Raw genomic sequence first — 21,137 nt, forward strand, 5'->3', positions numbered from 1 at the left:
AGCAGAGTCATTTCTTGGATACTATGTACTGCAGGTTTTATTACAATGAACTATAAAGGGAAGGTAAAGACAAGCACCTCCCCACACTCAAGTCCTACAGTCAGACTAGGTTTTCAAAAAGGAAATAAAACAATAAATGGTAGGTAAAAAAATGTCAGAGCATTTAAAAGGAGAAAACTGGTACACAAATTTAAATCACTTCTGAAGACATGTAAATGTAAAACGTCCGGCATTTCAAAGCGGTAACAACCACCCTACGATGCTGCCAAGAGAGAAGAGTGTAGCTCGAACAGATCAGGCCATTTAGCTGGTGTCCATCTGTGAAGACCAACAAGAAAATGAAGTCACACAAACTGAAAAGTCCAGTTTCTTTGCCCTCAAGAAAGATGGTAAATGGAACATACCCTGGCATTGTAGGCATCTAGCTGGGCATCCAATTCTTCTGCTGAAAGCTGCTGTTTGTTATTGCCCCTTCCCCCTCTGCCACGGCCTCTGAGCCCTCCACCTCCCCGACCTCCCCGTCCTCTCTGCATGCCTCCAAAGCTCCCCATCTTGTTCCTGTTCATGCCTCCACCACCACGACTCAGACTGAAAAGTAAAAATAAGAAAAAAATTTTTTTTTTTACTGCATAAAGAACAACTCGCGTAGTGTGCCCCTAGTTAAAGGAACATTGCTTACCCCTGCATTGGAGCTCGTCTCTGTGCGTCAATCTGTGATGTGACTAGCTGAATGTTCATTGGACGACCTGGAACAGAATCGATGACTGAAAGATCCTACTTTAAATTTACTGATATTACATCTGAAAGAGAAACAGACCAAGTCAGAACTCACCATCAAGAGGAACACCGTTGTATTGCTTCATGGCTTTCAAAGCATCTGCTTTCCTCTCGAAGTGGACATCTGCTGTGCCAAGACTGCGCCCGGACCGGTCATAATGAACCGCAGCTTTCTTTAAGGTGCCAAATTCCGCGAAAAGCTCCTGTATAGAAGGAATAGGCGCATGAGCCACAAGCGATTGAGACACTCAACATGTTGATCAAACATTAACATGGTAACAAATTGTTAAACGTTTATACAATACCTGAATGTCTGCATCGGAGACACCAAAGTCAAGATTGGATACAAGCAGCTTCCCTCCGGTTTCCACGCCCGCTCCTCCACCACCACCACCGCCGCCTCCTCCAGAATTGGTGCTGTAGCCGTTGTCAAACAGGTCATGCTGCCACTTGTCAGGGAGCTGCTTGGGCTGCAACAAACGAGAGAGAACGCACCTGCTGACTTCGGATCCCGTCTCTCACTGACAGTCCACTCGGCTGGGTGCTGGGGCAAGCAGGGGGGCTCCACCTCAACAAGGCCGGCGGCACCCAGCTAACCGTGTTCAGTGCGATCCAGCAATCCCTGCCCACCCCATCACTACAAACAAGTAAACCAATGCAAAGAAAAGACGGCAACACGTACAGCACTGTGCACCATGTGTAGGAATCCAGATCAGTGCCGGTTAAAACAGTCAAAGGATGAAATACAATTATGCCTAAAATTAGAAGAGCACATCTCAACCCAGTTCTTAGGATCCACCAGGTCTACATTTTGCTCTAACCTAGCACATGTACACACTTTTTAATGGATTTGTTTGGGTGTTAGGACTATCTGGTATGTCCCAAGGACAGGGGTGAAAGACACTGCTCTCTCACAGACAGCTCAATTATGAAAAGTGACAATCCTGAGCAAATCTGAGTTTTTTTTTGTTGCAAATTTCTGAATGCCTACACCTGATGGCCTACTGTTATTCTTGTTATCCTGATATTCTTGCCCACCCACCAGGAAGCAACTATTATCAACCACCAAAACAACCCCCAAAAGTCTCTTGCCGTTCACTTTAAATGAATCCTAGACCTCCAGATGTGATGTTCCACTGCTGACTGAGAGATCTCCACTGGGGGGGAAAAATGGTGCGGGGTGAATCTCTGAAGTCCATCGAGTGTAAGATGAGGCGATGAAGAAAGTCCATTACTGGCTGTGTGTGTTGTGCAAGCCATTGCGACCAACCAGCGTCCATTTTGAAACAGACATTTTGGCACAGCTTGTAATGTTAGAAATAAGAAAGCTTTAGCCTCCTACCGACTACTATTTAAAAAAAAAAAAAGGCTTAAGATTGTTGACGAAAAACTAAAGTCCATTTTTCCTGTATATTAACGCTAAACACTAGAGTAGCACTAATCTGAGGCTATGTGAACACGGGCCCCTCCCAGACAAAGGATTCCACCAAGAAAACAGGCCGCGTTCAGATTCGGCTTTAAAACGAGGAGAAAAACAAAAACAAACAAAAAAAACCACAGTCGAAATCTTCGAGTCGCACCGCTGGTCATCTCAGAGGCTTTCAGGTGTTGAGCATCAGATGTGGAAGAAAACACAAAAGATAAAAAGCCACCATTTCAACGACAGAAGAGATGCTGGATCCAAAATGGCGCCGGTCGCTGAAGGTTAGCCGATAAGCCACTTTAGCCACGATGTAGCCAAGTTAGCTCATTCGCTCCATACTGTTGATTTCTCAAAGCGATGAAAAGACAAAATGGGGTGTGGGGAGGAGAGAGAATATTATGCACAACTTAAAAGCCAAATTTAACGAGCTTCTCCACATTACATCACATTTCCAGAGAAACTCCGGAGGGGCAAGTAGCACGGCTGACTAGCAAGCTAGCCATCGCGTATGCTAGCATGCCTAGAAAGGAAACGGGGACTTCACCCAGGCATTTTTGGATGTGCGCAAGGTTTGGTCCGCTTTCTCAGCCAATTTTTCTTTAGCTTTCTCCTACCCTGCTGTACGGCGTGGGTCTGCTTCTGCCACGGTTCAGGCTCTGACGATTCCTCATGGGGCCTGAGCCTCCGCCGCGGCCTCCAAAGCTTCCGCCCGCGTTAGCTCCCAGTCGCCCGGCGCCTCCTGCACCGCGGCCGCCGCCTGCGCCGCCTCGGCCTCGGCCACCTCTCCCACCGCGGCCGCCCGCGCCTCCCCTCTGCTGCTTATTCTGCTTGATGATGTCGTCCAACGACATATCCATCTTGTCTACCATTGTTTAACCTGCTTAATGCTAACGCGGCTGCTGACTAAAAGAAAAAAAAAAAGAAGAAGAAGGAGAAACACCAGGTAAACAGCTACTCTGCCCCTAACCTGAATGTTTTTCAGTGCAGGAAAACGCGCCTTTACGATTCTTATAATGCGGAGACGATGACGTAACAAAGCGCGGTGACGCGCGGTAGTACTTCCGGTATAACTGGGCCAATCACGTTGATCCGACGTTGTATGTGAAATTCGACAAGAAGTTCGTGTATCCACACACACACACACACACGTGTGTATATAATATATGGTCAATGCCAGGGACTCCTTTAATTTTCTGTCTGTTTTAACTGTTTGTCTATTTATCAGAGCCATAGAGGTTTTTATTCCTGAACTTTCCACCGACAGAACACAATAGGTCCAAGTTTCCATTATTTACAGGCCTACTTGTTTTTGAGTTGTTGAGTTTTAGATTAAACCCATTCAATTCAAGGGACCAGTCAAACAGGCTAATAATAATAGTAAATATAATAACTTTTATAATTGTGTGTTGTGATTTCCAGCACTGTAACAAAGTAAAAAAAAAAAAAAAAAAATCACAGACCCCACTTTGAGAACCACTGGTCTATGCAGCAAACATAGAAATTAGTAACGCACTCCATGTCGATTTGATTGATTCATTGATTCATTGATTTAATTTTGTACTTCATTATATAACTATGAACTGCAGTAGTAAAAATGTTCAACAACAAAAAAAAACTTCAACAACCCTAATAGAGGTGGAAGAAATATAAACATACTTTTGTAATATGCACAGTTTTTTTCGGCCTGATTTTGCTGGAGCAGATATAAAATTGCACAATGTAAAAGAATTCTTTGGTCAGGAGTTGAGATTGTTGGTCTTAGGATGCATAATGTAATGTGCTCACTGGTGGTCAAATTAATGCCATTGCAAAACAAACAAACAAACAAACAAACAAACAAAAAAACAGCCAACATCAAAGTTCTGGTTGATATTTTTATTAAAATCTCAAAGTATGACTGTCGCTACAATATTTGGCTAAAAGCCATCAATAGGACTATGGCATAGGATTATACAAAAGGGGACAGCTCCAAATACATTAATGGCAATGGTGGAATGTAAACGAAACATGCAAATAGACAGAAAGAATATCCTTATAACCTTAAGCTCACTTACAAATGGCTCTCTGACCCCGATTTTTGCATGAGACTGCATTGCACTGATTGATGACATAAGCAGAATGTAGTCATTTTCTTTAATCACAGGTCTACCATTAGAGGAACTTGACTGTATATACTGTATACTGTATGTATAACAGGGAGAACACAGAATTTGGCCAAGATATTACTGGGATCATATCATATAGTATGACAAGTGATAATCTTAAAAGACTGCTAAAGTTGCTCGACAAGTTTCTACATCTGTTTCATGGTGTCTGACCACTCAGAATGGAGTGAATACCTCACCTCAGAAAAAAAGCATTTTGCATGTCCCTAGTTTCCTCTTGATTTCTACATTTGACCTGATTCCCTTGAAATAAAGTAAGCCAGTTTACTTTTGAAAGCTATTTATGATAGTTTACATGCTCACACTGAAAGAAAATAAATATTGACAAGTCCCTCCCTATGGTGGTTGGTAAACCACAGAATAACTTGGCTGCATCAGTTTGTCTGGGGATAGCTGTATTCTAAAGTGTAGGTGAGGTATGTCAATGACAAATCATGGCTTTCAGCTGAACTTGGACAGCTTCACTGAGAAAAAGAGAGAGAGCATTCAAGAATAGAGATAACATGATTTACAAGAAGAAGAAGAGGATTAAAGTGGCAAAAAGAAAGTATTCAGACAAGCCTTATCAGATAATGATAAAGCTTGAAAGAAACAAAGAATGAGTACCTGGAGAAAAAATACTAAGTCTCACCTGCACACAAACTCAGATACGTCAAACGTCATCACGCCCTAAACTTCAGACACGAAAGAAGTCTAGCTATTTGGCGACTGGCAGAAGCCACAGCCAGTTGGAAGAGAAAGAGAGTGAGGACCTGTTGACACCTGGCATTAACTTGCATCCTGGGTGATTCAATCAAACGGACAGAGCCAAGCACAGGTGTGAACGGGGTGAAATGTTTCTTGAAGGCGCATTGTTATCCGATCACTATAATCATTTCGAGACCATGTAGAAATTGCTCTGAACTGATAACTCTCTGCTGTGCTTCTAGTGCAAACCCATAGCATTCTGCGGGGTCTTGTGGCTAAAACAGTAGAAATGAAAGCAGCTGCTTTTCATAGCTTCTTTCCTCTCATTCATTGCTAAGTTATATTAGCAGATCACATGAGTGAAGTGTTCGAAACAGCCTGTACATGTAGATTTGTGCCTGAAAACAAATGCAGCGGAAGGCTGCCGTAATAAATGTGTGCCACACACCCTGCTGAATAGACATTTATTTGTTCTCTAATTTGATTTGTTCTTTAATTGAATTGGAACTGAATGAATGATAGATGATAGTGATCACTGTGGAGTTGTGAAGTGGTTTTGCTATATAACTCATGATACCCAGTAGTGACTAACAGGAGGTTGATGATTTTTAAAACTACTTAAATTGCTGACCTCTTAAAGCCACTAGAAAAGGACTTTTGAAAAGAGTGAGAAACTTTGGCAGACATTACACAAGCTTACTACTTGAGTCTGTTGTGCCAGTAGAGAAGCAACTGCAGCCAGGTATATTAATCAGGATGCCTGAGTTTGATCAATCAATGATCTGCACTATTTTTGTCTCGGCTCAGCAGATAAAGCACCTCGGTAAGAAGGGTAACCAAATTTGGTATGTGTCCTTAAGTACAGCACAGCTCGCCTGGAGCGAATAGTGACAACATGGAGGGTTATGAGAAATTTGTCACACCATACGTTGGAAAAGCACCAGTAATGTGCTGGACCTAAACTCCTTCTACAATCACAGGTCTGGTTTTGCAATGGGAAAGCAACGTTTGGCCTACGTATGGATAGCTCGGGGTTTGGTTTCTAACTGGTCACACGGGATTTTATAATGTTATTACATGTCTAATGCCCATAGATTCATTTTAAAAAGTACTTTAATTATGACGGATGTAGAAGTACCTGTCCTAAGTCAACAATCTAAATCAGTGGTTCTTGATGTGCATTCATAAAGCATAGAGGGGTCTGTGATTTTTTTTATTACAGTGGTGGAAATCACAATCAACAATTAACAATCTTATAGTTATTAACTGATTTGACTGGTCACTTGAATTGAATGGGTTTAATCCAAACCTTAATAATAAAACTTGGACCTAATGTTTTCTGGTATGTTCAGGAGTAATAGCCAGATTTTTATTCTACACATCTGAATAGCTGGATTATGTTTATAAAATAAATCTGTGCTGAGGCGGTCAGTGACATTTATTTTACAGTTAAAGGGGTCTCTGGCCTAAATAGCACTTTCACTTTCAACTTACATTTTAGTGATGTGCATTTTGACAGCTTGAGTACTTGAATTCTAGGTGGGGATTCCACAATGACTCTATACGGCATATCATATTTCCTTCCTCAACAAAATTAACAGCAGCAAAATCTTTGTCAACCATTCAAGCAATCAATCAATCAATCAATCTTCATGTTCGCTTGACATGGATTTGCAAGATATTCATTCATCTTCAGTAACTGCTCCAGCCTGGTCAGGGTCACGGTGGGGCCAGAGCCAATCACAGGAACACTGGGTGCAAGGCGAGTGAGTTCACCCTGGATGCCAGTCCATCACAGGGCACCATGCACACTCACACTCATTCACACCTAGGTACAAACTCAGGATCAAGCCAGGGACCCTGGAGGTGTGAGGCAGCAAAGCTACCCACTGCACCACCATGCCACCCTTTGCAAAATAAAATTATTAACAGTCATTCTCACATTTATTCTTTTGGTGTCATATGCACTTCCCAGATATATTTATGTTTGTACTTCAAGCTGTCCTGAACCAGCATGTATGTAGTTTTTGTCACGCCGCAGTCATATACAATCATGTCTTATGGTAATACCGTTCCAGTTAGTGAGGGTAAACATGCAGGGGGGGGGGAATGAAATGAGCACAATGCAATTGTGAGCTGTAGGTTGAGATACCATAAAAGACAATTTTATTTCAATTTCAAGGCTTAAAAGACACAGAAAAATGTAATTACATTCTTTTGAAAGTATTTCTTTTTTTTTAAAAAAAGAAGAAGAATGTGGTATCTCTGTTAAAAATATTTGGCCTGCCTTTACTATTCCAATATCTTATTCTATCAAACTAACCTAAAAAAAAACCAAAAAACAAAAAACAGCCTTTCGGCACTTTCCTAGAAAGTGCCATGTTTTGAAAGTTGTAGCACATCATGTTTTTCAGAGTGCGAGTCCTTCCCTCAGTCACTGCATGCCAACTTCTTCCTGCCATTTCCTTCTGTTGGGTTATGATCTTTATAATAAACAATGCATATGAAAAAAGAATCCAGAATACAAAATGAAAAGAAAAACAAAGTGACAACAAATTCCCTGAAATCTGTTAATACGAGGCGCACAGATTCGGCATGAGAATCAGGGATACGACGGGTCTTGAACATACATCAGCCAGTTTGTCCAGACCAGAGTTCGATGAGGCAGAGAAGGAAGAGGCTTTCTGGACTAATGTGGCTGACAGAAGGATGCTGGCATAAAAAAGGTCCCAAAGAGAATGAGTGGGGAGAAAAAAGCTGCTGGACCAAGATGAGAGAGGAAATTCACTAAGACTTCTTGCAGTCCTGTGTGCTTGGCCTCCTGAGTTCACTCAGGTCCACTGGGGTGAAGGCTGAAACAGATTAAACACATGCTTCATCAGGACTTTAAAAGTCATGGTGTCTATACAAGATTAGCCACAATAACCCTGGGTGAGAACTGGCAGGGGGTGGGGGTGAACAGTATACCTGCCTCTGCTCTTGATTTCCCACTCTCTGCTCATTCATTTTTATCCCTGCTCCATCAGACCGAATGAAATAATTGCATTTCCTATATCCAACAGTAGATGGTGCAACCATTTTTAATAACCAAGGATGCATACTCTTATTAGAAAATATTAAGGCTAGCTAAGGAATGTTATGTGTAATGTAATAATGTATAAATATTTTATTATAATACAGATACTATTGTTGATAAGTGGCCAGTCATCCAGCATTCTCATCCTCAATATTAGATGACATTTAGTATTTTTAGTTTTAGCCTACAGTTTGGGAATTGTAGACTGTACATTTGATGTGCGTTTAATATGATCACAGTGTCAATAAAATCTCAATGTAGAAATTGAAATTGAAATGCCCCACCGCTCTGTTTTTTTTTTTTAACCAAATCACACCCTGCAATAACCTACAATAATAACTGAGTAATAACCATAAAGTAAAAGGAGACTGCACGTAAATATGGAGCTGTTTGAAAACTCACAAAGCAAGTTTGGGTTTGGGTTTTTCTCCACATATTCTTGTGGTCCTCGTTCACTGTTTTGCGGTGATTTAATATCTCTTAGAACACACAGCCATGCTGGAAGGAGAGCATAGGAAACATTATAAACATCTATGAAGGGTTTTCAGTCATTAAGCTCATTTTAGAACATGTAGTAGAAGTAAGTCTATGCATCTGGACTGCATCTGGATGCTTTGTCACTCATTTGAAGTGACAGAAATGCATTCAACATCATACTGCAAATCTGGCTACTGGCCTTAACTTACTACTGTTAATATTATAGTTGTTAAAAAAAAAAAAAAAAAAGACAATGGTTTTCACAATTTCAAAAGAGATACTAATGTAAATGTACTTGAAAATGAAAAAAGCATAAAATGGAGATTAAGAGCATGCGTAGCGAAAGAGACTCACTGTCATGAATAAAGCGCACATTTTCTTCATGTGCAGGGGTGTAGAGCTCCCCGGTATTAGTCGGAGACCGAGGACTAGAGGTCCTTTTGTATGTGTGCATTCTGGGAGTAGAGGAGCTGGAGGAAATAAACAGGACTTATTAGTTAGAGTCCCTTTTCTCAGAGACCAGTTTCATTTCCTCAAAACCTTGTGAAATACAAAATCACATGGAACATTAAATCATGCATATTTCCAAATTATTCAAGACGACTGCCCAGAAGAGGATTTGATCAGCAGCTCAAAAATCTGCTATACCTCAAATCTGTCTCCTCTGTGTATTGGTGGTTCTTGTCCCTTCTTGCAAACCAGCCAATGGACACCATCTTATCTGTTCTTGTCATCATCTATATTATTTCTGCCTAAGTTTGTGGCCTGGCTTTGTTGTTATTGTTGTCCTGCAGCTTTCAGCTCCAACCCTTTATAGTACACTTAATAAGACCTGAATTTCACTATTTCCTTTAAGGACATTTGTACAAATATTGGCTCATTTGCTGAATCTGTAAATGATGCTTTTCTTTTGGGGTCACACAGCACATAATAATTAACCAGAGCAACATGCAAAAAAATAAATAAATAAATAAATAAAAAAATAAAAATAAAAAATTGGCTGATGGATGTGTGGGAAGAAAACATACTCATATAACTTTTTATTCATTGGTCAGCACTACAACAAACAAAAGTGCATGTAGAAATTATGGAAAATAATTGAGCACAGAGAACGCAGCTGTGAGAAATCTATTATTAATATATAATAACCAGTTTAAAACACTTTGTGCATGTTGTTATTTGGTCTAGAGATGCACATTGTATTTCTGCAGCATACCAGCTGGCCTTTGGTTCAGTTTATGACTTGTGGGTCAGTCTTAAAAAAATGCTGCCCAAAAGACGAGGCATATTTGGTTTAAGGCCTGCTGTTGGGCAAATTCAATCTTAAAAAAATCTTTTCTCAGTGTGATCAAACCACACTGCAGCGCACTCAAAACGTTTGACTCATGCATCACCTACTTCACATGACTGACCTCTATCAGCACAAGGGAAGGAGGAGGAGTAACAGGAGCACATTTTTCAATAGGAATGTGCTTGTAGTCAGCAACAAAAACAGTGTCTCCCTCAAAACATGTACAGAGTCATACACACTTGCTAAAAAAAAAAAATGGTTATTTTGAAAGAAAGTATTTCTTCTGCTATCATTTAACCATTTTGGAAAAAAAAAGCAAGCACAGCAAAATCAAATGTAGATACCTTCAACCTACAGCTTTTTTTCCTCAAAAAGATTCTAGACAAAGTTAAAAAGAGTGTCTGTTAGAAACAAGCGTTGTACATTAGGATTGTAAGAAACCTTTTTCCACCAAAAACCAAGTGTTTTTTTTTTTTTTTTGGTAGCATTCCTAATAAATATAGCCTACTATATTCCAGTTAACCAAACCTAGATTTTATTTCACATAAATGAACTCCATTTCTCCAAGGGCACTGTGTCACAGCCTCTTTTAAGCAGGAAAATGAATCGAGATGAGAGCACCAGCAAAAAAAACACTTTAGTAAAGTGAGATGGGGCTTCCAGGGTGACAGTCAGTGCTGGAGAGTTCAAAACTCCTACACAACTGTCAGTCAGGTCTGCATCTCCCAAAACCCCAGGTCTATATAGCACCAATAATGAACATCATAGAATACAACTATATGTCCCATATATGTCACATACATTCTGACATACACCATTAGACACTTAGCTGCCATTTTATTATATTTTATATTTACATTTACAGCATTTTAGCAGACGCCCTCATCCAGAGCGTCTTATATTTATCTCGTTTATACAACTGAGCAGTTGAGGGATAAGGGCCTTGCTCAAGGGCCCAGCAGTGGCAGCAGTGACAGTACACCTAGCGTATAGCACAGTCATACAGTTACTGATTCACAATGTTTAACCCCCTCTACCCCACCTGATCACAAGCGGACATTCACACCTCCCCCCATTTTCTCGCTAAATGGTCTCAGCCAATTCCCATCCACCAGCCATCTCTCCTCTCTCATACAACAGCTACCAACTTTGGAGCTTGAAGGCTAAAAATGTGCTTCCTCTGAGACATGTGAAGACAAGCATAACACACTTGAAGGAATGCAATATCCGCCCCTTCCGCATACATGAGCTCACAGATGCCCAGGATTGGCTAGTGTCGCTGTGATTGACAGAGGTGAGAGAGTAACGCCATTCCTCACCCCCAGAGAGCACAAGCAATTTTGTTCCCCAGACTCCCGGCCACAGATGGCTGTGGCATTGTCGAGATTCAAACTTGCAATTTCTGAATGATAGGGCGAACGCTTTTCTGTTGCGCCATCTGGTGCTTTCATGTGTCTTGAGTGCGTCTTGTGAGCATATTTTGTCAAGTACCAGGGTTGCCAATTCTGTCAAAAGCAAGTTGTCCCCCAAAACTCAAATGAAGTGTAGCCTATATTTAGCTGTCGGATGGCAATTTTTCATCTAAATGTTGGGCACTCAGATTGAAAAAAGCTATACAGCATACCTGACGAGTGTAAATACAGCAACAACCTAGTACTAAACAGCTAGCTCAGTGTATGAACTATTCTGCTTTGATAAGCAATTGCGTTTCTGAAAAAGGTACACAAATAAGATTTAATTAAATACAGTGTAGCACTCAGCTAATGTCCAATTAAACAAACAGTAAATAAAATTAAAATTACAATTCATTTAAAGCTTCACCTGGTCATTGTGTAATAAATAGGCTTATGTCTCCCCGTCTCGGTCCTGGATGATAACTTTCAGAGAATTCCTCTGTGGAGCTCAATACCTACGAACAGATGCAATATAAATATTACTACTGAGGAAAAACAGAAGAAGCAAAACGGACGGTTAAAATGCAGATTCAAATTGATGAGCTGGTAGTTCATGCGTGAAGCTAGCACATGGGTGAGTAATATTACACTTGGTTGCACATTCAGCAAAAACTGTGTTTGCAACAGGACACAATCTAAAAGCCGCTGTTTATCAGTTATGTTAAGGGTAATTCCAGCCATATGGAGGACTTCTGAACTCAAGTGTCTTATTGCCTGTACAAGATTAGCATCAGTGTGACAGTTAGCAAAAAGTGTACCAAAGTAATCTTTCTAGGAGAATGCAGAAAAGTATTCAAAAATAAGATTTAATTACTCAACTGTAGTGCTATGGGTGTGACATCACATGGATTTTAAAGAAATTTGCAAGAAAAAGGATTATTAGCACACTTAGAAAAATGGTTCTTTAAGGGTTCATTGGATAATTCAGTGTTCTTAACTTCCTAATAGTGTTCTACATGGAACCCTTTCTAATAGAGACACACTCCACTGTAGGGTTCTACACTGAACCTTTAAGGGTTTCCCCAAGAGGGACAACTGAACAGTACTGAAGTTTACTGTGGACAACTGAGCATTACAAATGTGATGGTTTTGTTACAAATTCTGCACATTTTTCCTTATCCTCCTGAGACCCCACTGTCCTCACATGGGGAAATCACTTGGTTTTTTTTTTTTAAACAAACTACTTTGTGCATATATCCTCATAAGTGCACAAAAGCACACAAAATAAAACCCTTAGGGTCCTTTGGTTGACCCTCTGGGGGATGGAGTGTTTCCTGATTAGAAAGAGTTCCAGCTAGAACCAGTTTAGGAAGCTAACTAAGAAATAAAACACGACCGGGTGTGCTGTTACAGGAAAAGCAGAGGGCCAATATCGCTACAAAGTGGATTATTATATATATCCTGACATCCTGAAGTGTTTTATTCACTGATACCACAGCAATTTGCAAAAGATTAGGCCTTACAACTTTTACTTTATCGATGAATGACATGCCATGCTTTTTAACCATTTATAGTTACATTTCATGTTGTGGAACGTCCATGAGACAGGTTAGTTCCTATTATCAGTTACGTTACAGCAGCTGTAAACAGCTGTTTACAGAAGCACAAAAGACTGTCCAGTGGCATAAAACTTACTGACTGTTACAAAGCACCATCACCAAAGACTCCTTCCATAAAGAAGGAGTTTAAATCTTTTTTTCTTTGTTAAATAACAATACACTTTGTACAAACCCCTGTGGATGAGTTACTATGGAAACTATAACATCCATCCATTTTCTGTACTGCTTATCCTAGACAGGGTCGCAGGGAAGCCTGGAGCCTATCCCAGGGAACTCGGGGCACAAGGCGGGGGACACCCTGGATAGAGTGCCGACCCATTGCAGGGCACAATCACACAATCACACACACACACACACACACACACACCCATTTATACACTATGGACAATTTAGAGACACCAGTCAGCCTACAGCGCATGGCTTTGGACTGGGGGAGGAAACAGGAGTACCAGGAGGAAACTCCTGAAGCACAGGGAGAACATGTAAACTCCACACACACAGGGCGGAGGCGGGATTCGAACCCCCAACCCTGAAGGTGCGAGGCAAACGTACTAAACCACCCTGCCCTCTGGAAATGATAACTTATTAGAACAATGTGGAATACAGCTGGAATTTCTGTCAGAGTTGCTGTTATAGAAAATTAATCAACACCTTCTGACCAATCAGAACTGAGATTTCAACAGTGACGCGGTACAAGACGACTGTGAGCAGGTTAAACCATCTTTATCGTCTTGAGACCCAAACTTGTTCATATTTGAAAGAATTTCCATAATTATCATGTGATAATAAATATAAATAATGAGGAGAAATTACAGAGCACGCTTCATAACTTTCACAACATCCTGAATAAGCGTTGATGTTTGAGTGGAATTTCCCTTAACTACTGAAGACAACAACAACAACAACAACAATGGTGGTATTTTAGCCAGCTTGGAAAATGGCAGAAACTATAAATCCACCTTTGACCAGTAATATCAGAAATATTCCTAGAGATTAATTTAAAGGAAATGCGTTATATACGCTATACGTTGTGTTTGTTATTGTTTGTAGCTAACGAGCTAATTCTGTCTGTGTAGCTAAAGCAAACGACCAGAAGTGTTTAATATTTAAAATATTTAACAGCTCAGTGTGACTTCAAAGTCGTCAATGTAATGTATGAAGTTCAATTTAAGATTATTTTAGGGTTTCTAGCTAATGCGTGAATAAGCGGTTCATAAGCAACACTGGTTTCCTCTCGACGCTAACTGGCTATCAAGCATCTCCTACAAACAGCGCGTACACCTCAAGAATAGCCTGAATAATACAGTTAGAGAAAGCGTCAACAAACCTGTACGCTACCTTTCTTTCCACTCTTTTTTTGTTTGTTTTTGTTTTTTTGTTTTTTTGGAATATGAGAAACACAGGCTATCGTCAGCCGCAGTGCTGCTAATACAGCCCAAGTAGCTCCGGGTCGGCAAAACAAAAGCGGCACGTTGGCGCATGCGCAGTACACAGCTCCGGAGGAAACACTGCTAAAACACTCTTCTAAATTTCAGACCATCAGCATGAGCTCCAACCCAGCAAACGAGTCAAAGCAAACAGCCTCTAAACAGTCTAATCCAAAATCAAATCATCATGTCGAATTGAATTAAAACATACTTTTGAATGTGATTAATTTCAGATATAACTGTGTGTAATGCACTTCACTAAGACTAGATTTTCTAAACATGACTAGCATCCAGTACTCAACAAATTCAGCTAAAAACTCTAAATCAGGGGCTCTCAATTTTTTTGTAGCCCTATTGACTATAAAATAAGTTTCACAGATCCCCTAAAAACTGATTATTTTTATGAACATAATCCAACTATTCAAATATAAGGCTCATTATTCAAAAATGAGGGGAAAAAAAACTAGTGGAAGTGGGGATCATGGGGAAAAGGGTTGAATATGTCTGCCCTACAGCTTATTATTATTATTATTATTATTATTATTATTATTATTATTCCTGACCATTCCAGCGAAGGCCCTTTACTTATTTTAAGCTTACTTGGTTTTTGAGTTATTGAGGTTTGGATTAAACCCATTCAGTTCAGTGGGACCAGACAAACAGGCTCAAAGAAATTAATAATTAATATAATAACTTTGATAATGGTAGATTATATTACACCACTGTAATAAAATATATAAAAAAAACATATCATGGACCCCTTGGCTATGCTTCATGGAACCCACACTGAGAACCACTGCTCTAACTATGCTATCTTAAGCTGGATTGTTAGGCTAAATATATCTAACAAAGATGTCATATTTCAAAGTATACTGTGAGCAAAGAAAAAGCTATCATAATCCAGCTATTCAAATATTAGGCACATTATATAAATGTATACAATAATATTTTGCCTCTTTATTGGAGCTGTAGAGTTTTTTATTTATGAATTGAACTTTCCACTCATATAAAACATTTTTTATTAAGATAGTCATTGGATTCTAGTTGACATCATTCATTCATTCATTCATTCATTCATTAACCGCTTTATCCTGGTCAGGCCTGCAGTGGATCCGGAGCATATTCCAGAAACAATGGGTGGGAAAGCGGATATCAGTCAGTCACAGAGCACTATGTCTCACACACACATTCACACTTCACACACATTCACCAGTCTACCTACTGACATGTTTTTGGGAGTTGGAAGGAAACTGGAGAAACCAAAGGAAACCCATGTAGACACAGGGAGAACCTTTGAAATTCTGCAGACACATTAACCCGATCTCAGGATGATGGTAAGGCAGTAACGTGAGGCAGGTGAGGAAGTAACGTTACGTTGCACTACTCTGCCACATTATTTCGAATAACTTTAATTAAACTGTAACAATATCACAGACCCCTGGCTATGCTTCATGGACCCCCCGGGCATCCCCAGACCTCACTTTGAGAACTATGAGTTTAAAATTTTCCCTTCTGTAATACAGGCATGTTGTCAACTAATTATCAACACTTAATGAGGTGGAAATGCTTTCAGTAGGAAATACTTGTAGAAGGTAGTGGTTGGCAGAAATAGAGTTCAGAATCCTTGGCTTATCTGCATCTGATAATATTGATTCGGAGCTGAATCATAGATAGGATGTCCTTTAGGTGGTGCTGTAGACTAGCTGCTTCTGTCACTAGATACCAGGATCCTGTAGAACCCCACATTAAAACTGTGTAATATTTTTACTCTCAAGTTTATAATATGATTATAGATGGCCTTTCTTTTCAGGCTGGTGATATACAGTAGCCCACTCACAATAATTTGCCTCATTTATCAAGCTTGACACTCATGAATTTATTAGGAAATCATTTAAAGGAACATTTACACAAGAAATGTGGTATTCACAAATATCCTGTTAATTCGCTAAAATATTTGTATCCTACCAGAGTTTCTGAATGTCACTAATGTGACAATCCATTGAAAGGCAAATTGTATAATTGGCATACAGGAATATGCAAATTATATAACTGGTGAAGAGATGCTGCAATTTTATATACTGATTACATGGTCAAGTTTAAATTGCTTATTTATTTCAGTTGCACACATGGATTTAATAGAGACTTGTGGAGACTTAAAGGAGGACGAGCTGGTCTGTGCACACTGTAATGGCTCAGCTGGCATTAAGCTACTGGAATATATGGTGCATGGTGCATTTAGGAGGGAAAGAAATATTTAGAGACTGGTATAACTTTCTTTGAGGGATGAAAGCCGGTTTATAAATTGGTTCCATTTGCCAAAACGTCTTCTTTTAATGTTTAATGTTAGGATTTCTTGTTACTGGCACATTTCAAAGAGAGATAAGTGACCGATCTGGTACGTCTCTACCTAGTCATATACTCCAGACTGTATTGCGTGCCATCATCAGGCTTCTTCTCGAATACTTCAGGTCTCCTTTTGACACATGCCATCCTGGTTGTTTTCAACACGGTATCAAGGAGTGTGTAGCCCTGACACTTAAAAAAAAGAAAAAACGACTAAACATATCAGTTTCTCTGTGTGATGTGCTTGATGGTCATGATCACTTGGGTAAGGTAAATTTCTTTTTTCTCCATTTTCATGTCAAACCATTTTCTTTTCACCTTACTTCATTCACATCTCATTCACCTTTTCTTTTTTACTGGTGTAGACGTGAGTCAAAATAGCTTCCACTTCTGCCTCTGAGAAATTCCTTTTCTTTGCCTGCTTTCAGCTCTCTGTGAGCTTTGCCTTTTATTGAGTTTTGTGAGTGTCACTAAATGCAAATCAACTCTAGCATGAACGTGCTCTGCATTTTGTATGTTACGCACGTGAGCACGAAAAAATTTGGCAGGAATTTTTAGTTTACTGTTGAAACCTTTACGCTCAAGTTTAGTAAAAGGTTGCTAAATGAGGCCCGTAATAGATGTATAGTACAGTATATGTACACTAAAGTTCTAAATACTCTATATCCATTGAAGATATGATTAATAGATGTTTGTGTTTCCCTAAACAAAAGCAAAACAAAACTAAGCGTTAAAAAGCACCTTTATTTATGAAAACAGTAAAAAAGAGAAAAACATAAGACTTTACATGAGAAATTCTACAAGTCTGTAGAAATAGTGCACTCACTTTTAGCAGTACAGAAAGGATAGTATTTTGCTCATATACAAATTCCATCATTAAAACGTACATGTTTTCAGTGTTGTCTCAAGCTGCCCTGCAGACAAGAGATACTCTGCTGTCCTAAACAGTGTACAGGTCAAACACATGCCAGTACATACAGTATACCTAGTGTTAAGCCAGGTTAAGCACTTATAGCACTGACAGAATTGTGAGTTTAGCTACATTTTAGACATTATGCACAGATCTGTGAACAGCAATTCCTTGTGTGACTGTATATGAGCGTTGTCCTGATCTAAATTTAAGGCAGGCACTGGATGACGTACTCGCAGTAATGAAATGATACGGCTGAGTTGGGCGTCAGGGTGCGATGTAATCCGAGCTCCAGTGAAGGTCGCACTGTATTCAGGCATTCCGAGGCGATAGTATGTGTGCAGCAACTGCATGGTGGGGAAGGGGGATTAGTAGGACCAAGGTTTTGAAGTACAGATATATGGCAGTACAAAGAAGTATACTGTATATACAAAGGAAAGCAGCAAACACTTACAGTATATTCCTATATTGCCTTGCAAAAAAAAAAAAAAAGAAAATATCTGAATGTCCTTGTTCCAATCTCTGTTCTCTTAATAAAAATATAATAACCAGAAGCTACTTTGATAGCTCCATCCTCTTAGACAGACTTGAATCCAGAGGAACTGTTTTCTTGCAGTTCTTTTGGGTTCCTTATGCTGGCCCTTAGACACAACCCACTTCAAACAGTTTGACCAGCTCTTTGCAGTCAGAGTCAATAAGATCTGCTGGCTTCTCCCCATTTGCATTCTCAGCTTCTGTACTAGCACCTAGTGAAAGCAGATACCTGTGGAGAAGAGTAGATTAATTCACAATGGTGTATTTTTCTGATTAAAGGAACATTGAGCTATTTACTGACATCAGATCATATTTATATTATTATAATATTTTTTGCTTTAACATCTGCTACTATTATTATGTTACATTATGCTGCTTTAACACATTTATCTGTAAACTTGAACATACCGTGCAATCTCGGGGTAGCCATCGCTGCAGGCCATGTGCAGAGGTGTCCAGCCATCCTCATCTCTTTGATGAACATCAGCTCCATATTTTATCAGAAGCTTCACACACTCCAAGTTCCCTGAGAGTACAGCCTCATGGAGAGCTGCCATGCCTGTTAGGAAGAAAGAGAGAGATGGGAAGATAAATGACTTGGCTCACACATTTTTCCTCACAGATGTTTCTTCTTCACATTCCATCAAGACAGTACAAAGTTAAAAGTTAGAATAGAACAGTTCACTCTTCTCGAGTTTGAATTTGTCAACTGATCTAGAACTAATCAATACTGGCAAAATACTATGCAATTTCCCCACTGCGGGACAAATAAAGGAATATCTTACTCTTACTCTTACTCTTAAAAAAATAATAATGTGAAGCTTGCTTACCAGAATGGAAGATCGTATCCACTCGCACTTTCCTCGCTCTCATAAAGCGGCCAATCATTTCCAGATCTCCTTGCCGGACATAGTCCTGGAAGATGACATCATTGGTGAAGCGGACAGTCCGATTAGGCTTGCCTGTTGCAGCGGGAGTCTGCTGTACAGGTGTACCATGTTTGCTGACTTGTCGCGAGGGCTTGCTGTAGCCAGACTTGTAGGAGGAGGAAGTGCTCTTGTAAGCCGGGGTGTAAGCAGGTGGACTGTAGTAGGTTGGCGTGTACTTTGCTGAGCTGTAGTGGCTTGTGGAATAGGAGCTCGTGGAATACTGCTTCGGAGTGTAGTGGGTAGAGGTGTAGTGTGTTGGGGTATATGTGCTCTGACGTGTGTACTGAGACACAAGGTTCTGGTAGCTGTACTTCATTACTGCTATAACTACGCTTTGGCCTCCCCCGCTGCTCAGAGCTTAGGAGGAGGTGCAGGAGAAATGTGGACAAAAAAACACAATACAGGCAAGATCCTCAATGTCAAAGGCCTCCTTTCTGTGTTATTCTCTTCAGTGGACTTCCAGGACAGTAGCAGAAATACTTCACAGTCCTTCTTAAACACCTTATCCTCTTCTTCTTCAGTAGACTTCCAACACCATAAAATACTTAACAATGCTTCTTAAATGCTTTACTTTCCAAACCAGAGGTTTTGCATCTGTCACTCAACTTTCTCTTTCCTCCTTAATATACTTGTGCTTGTGTCTTGTGCTTTCTCATTTTGGGTTCTCCTCTGACTGTACAGGCTAAGATAGAGCCCTTTATATCCTTTGTCATGTTATTTTGGGGACGTCATGCCTTGTATCAAGTGACTTTACCATGGTAGCAAGTGGCTGCACTATAGCCACTCCCAGAATGGTGTCACATGTGCCACAACCTTTGACTCTGCCCCCCGTGAAGCACTTTCAAAAATTCACCCAATACGTGCAGTGTGACATGATGGCCCTAGGCCTAAATTTGCCAGTAGTATTTTAACAAACCTCAGTTCAACTCCTCTTGTTGACCGTAGGCAGCAGGTGAAGGAAATGAAAGTTTTACAGCAGGCAAATGCTTCCTTAGCGCCTGTAGGAGTCCCATGTGATCTCTGAAGATCATTTGAAAGGGCCATTAATCATGCTGCTTCATGCTGGTCAACAGCAGTTAGGTAATGTCACATGCCTTGGAACTAGGGCATTGCATTCAGTATATGGTCTCAGAAGGGTGAGACTGCATCACATTCTGCTGATAATGCGCTAGGTGAATAAATGCAAATTATTCTCTATAACAACTAATTTCCCATTTACCTGAATTAATTTGCATGTCTTGACAGAGTGCACACATGTACATAGATAATACACTAATAATAGTTGATGGGTTTTGTAGGTTTTTGTAAGACAGTGTCTACGTTTAGGACAGAATATAACTGTTTATTTACAGTTCAAGTGAAAAATATTAAACAAGTAATCTAGATGATGTAAAAGGCTGAAGAAAAAAAAAACACACCCAGACAACACTGCATTAGTCTTTTCGGACAAACAAGTTTCAACACTCCAGTATGTCCACCGCCTCCACTCAGCTGCTGCCGAATGTGGAGATAACATATAAATCAAACTTGCTAAGTTTAACCCTTCCCTCAGTATGGACTCTTGAAAGTCACACGGTGTGGCTCAACAAATATGTTTTTTAGATTTCAGTTTGGCTGTATAGAGGTCACTGGTGCTATTTGTGTGTGGGTCTGGAGTGATCTAATCTTCATGTGGGTGAGTTGGCTCAGCTATCCAGCTAGGGGCATGTAAGTGAAAAGTAAATGGCTTCAGGTTCAGGGAAATCACTTTATCTCATTTCCCCCTATATTGACTAGATTAGAGATCATGTCCCAGATATAAAAGGATGTTCATATCAACTATCCATGCTTTCAGATATACAAACGCAGGCAGAAAGTGCTAATGTATGTAGTATATACTGTGTATGTCTATTCAAGCTCAAAACCTGAGTGAAAAGAGAAGGTTTTTCTTCTCATTTAAGGCTGTGCTTTGACGGCACTCTGAAGTCCAGACTGATATAGACTGCAATACTCCTGTAGGAAGACACAATCTTCGGAGGGTAGCAGAGCTGGTTCGATCTGGATTTTTAATGGTCTTGAGCTCTGCTCTCAGCATTTCAAAGGAGG

At 40.1% G+C, this 21,137-nt stretch overlaps 3 protein-coding genes across 6 annotated transcripts; all 3 read right to left on the reverse strand.

The window, feature by feature from the left end:
- Nucleotides 1–10: 10 nt before the first annotated feature.
- On the reverse strand, nucleotides 11–3,198 carry alyref (Aly/REF export factor). 2 transcript variants are annotated; one of them, XM_026916983.3, is made up of 6 exons: nucleotides 2,815–3,198; nucleotides 1,083–1,247; nucleotides 833–980; nucleotides 680–764; nucleotides 405–588; nucleotides 11–318 (listed from the first exon to the last, which is right to left on the reverse strand). In XM_026916983.3, the coding sequence occupies exons 1-6, from the start codon at nucleotides 3,067–3,069 to the stop codon at nucleotides 304–306; spliced, it is 852 nt and encodes a 283-aa protein (XP_026772784.2). In that variant the 5' UTR covers nucleotides 3,070–3,198; the 3' UTR covers nucleotides 11–303. The 2 variants fall into 2 exon arrangements, with proteins under 2 accessions (XP_026772784.2, XP_026772785.2); XM_026916984.3 differs by having other exon boundaries at nucleotides 680–746; nucleotides 2,815–3,193.
- A 3,991-nt stretch (nucleotides 3,199–7,189) lies between these two features.
- On the reverse strand, nucleotides 7,190–14,397 carry mcrip1 (MAPK regulated corepressor interacting protein 1). Of its 2 annotated transcripts, none has more exons than XM_034310273.2 (5): nucleotides 14,248–14,397; nucleotides 11,718–11,805; nucleotides 8,960–9,075; nucleotides 8,531–8,626; nucleotides 7,190–7,904 (listed from the first exon to the last, which is right to left on the reverse strand). In XM_034310273.2, the coding sequence occupies exons 2-5, from the start codon at nucleotides 11,723–11,725 to the stop codon at nucleotides 7,840–7,842; spliced, it is 285 nt and encodes a 94-aa protein (XP_034166164.1). In that variant the 5' UTR covers nucleotides 11,726–11,805; nucleotides 14,248–14,397; the 3' UTR covers nucleotides 7,190–7,839. The 2 variants fall into 2 exon arrangements, with proteins under 2 accessions (XP_034166164.1, XP_026771789.1); XM_026915988.3 differs by having other exon boundaries at nucleotides 14,237–14,397.
- Nucleotides 14,398–17,403: 3,006 nt separating this feature from the next.
- ppp1r27a (protein phosphatase 1, regulatory subunit 27a) lies at nucleotides 17,404–19,743 on the reverse strand. Of its 2 annotated transcripts, XR_003402937.3 has the most exons (4): nucleotides 18,954–19,743; nucleotides 18,532–18,682; nucleotides 18,044–18,352; nucleotides 17,404–17,936 (listed from the first exon to the last, which is right to left on the reverse strand). XR_003402937.3 is itself a non-coding variant. In XM_026916932.3 (3 exons), exons 1-3 carry the CDS (start codon nucleotides 19,366–19,368, stop codon nucleotides 18,232–18,234), a joined length of 687 nt encoding a protein of 228 aa, XP_026772733.3. In that variant the 5' UTR covers nucleotides 19,369–19,743; the 3' UTR covers nucleotides 17,404–18,231. The 2 variants fall into 2 exon arrangements, 1 of the variants encoding a protein (XP_026772733.3); XM_026916932.3 differs by having other exon boundaries at nucleotides 17,404–18,352.
- Between the last annotated feature and the right edge of the window lie 1,394 nt (nucleotides 19,744–21,137).

Source organism: Pangasianodon hypophthalmus, chromosome 13 (genome assembly GCF_027358585.1).
Source record: "Pangasianodon hypophthalmus isolate fPanHyp1 chromosome 13, fPanHyp1.pri, whole genome shotgun sequence".
NCBI lineage: Eukaryota > Metazoa > Chordata > Actinopteri > Siluriformes > Pangasiidae > Pangasianodon > Pangasianodon hypophthalmus.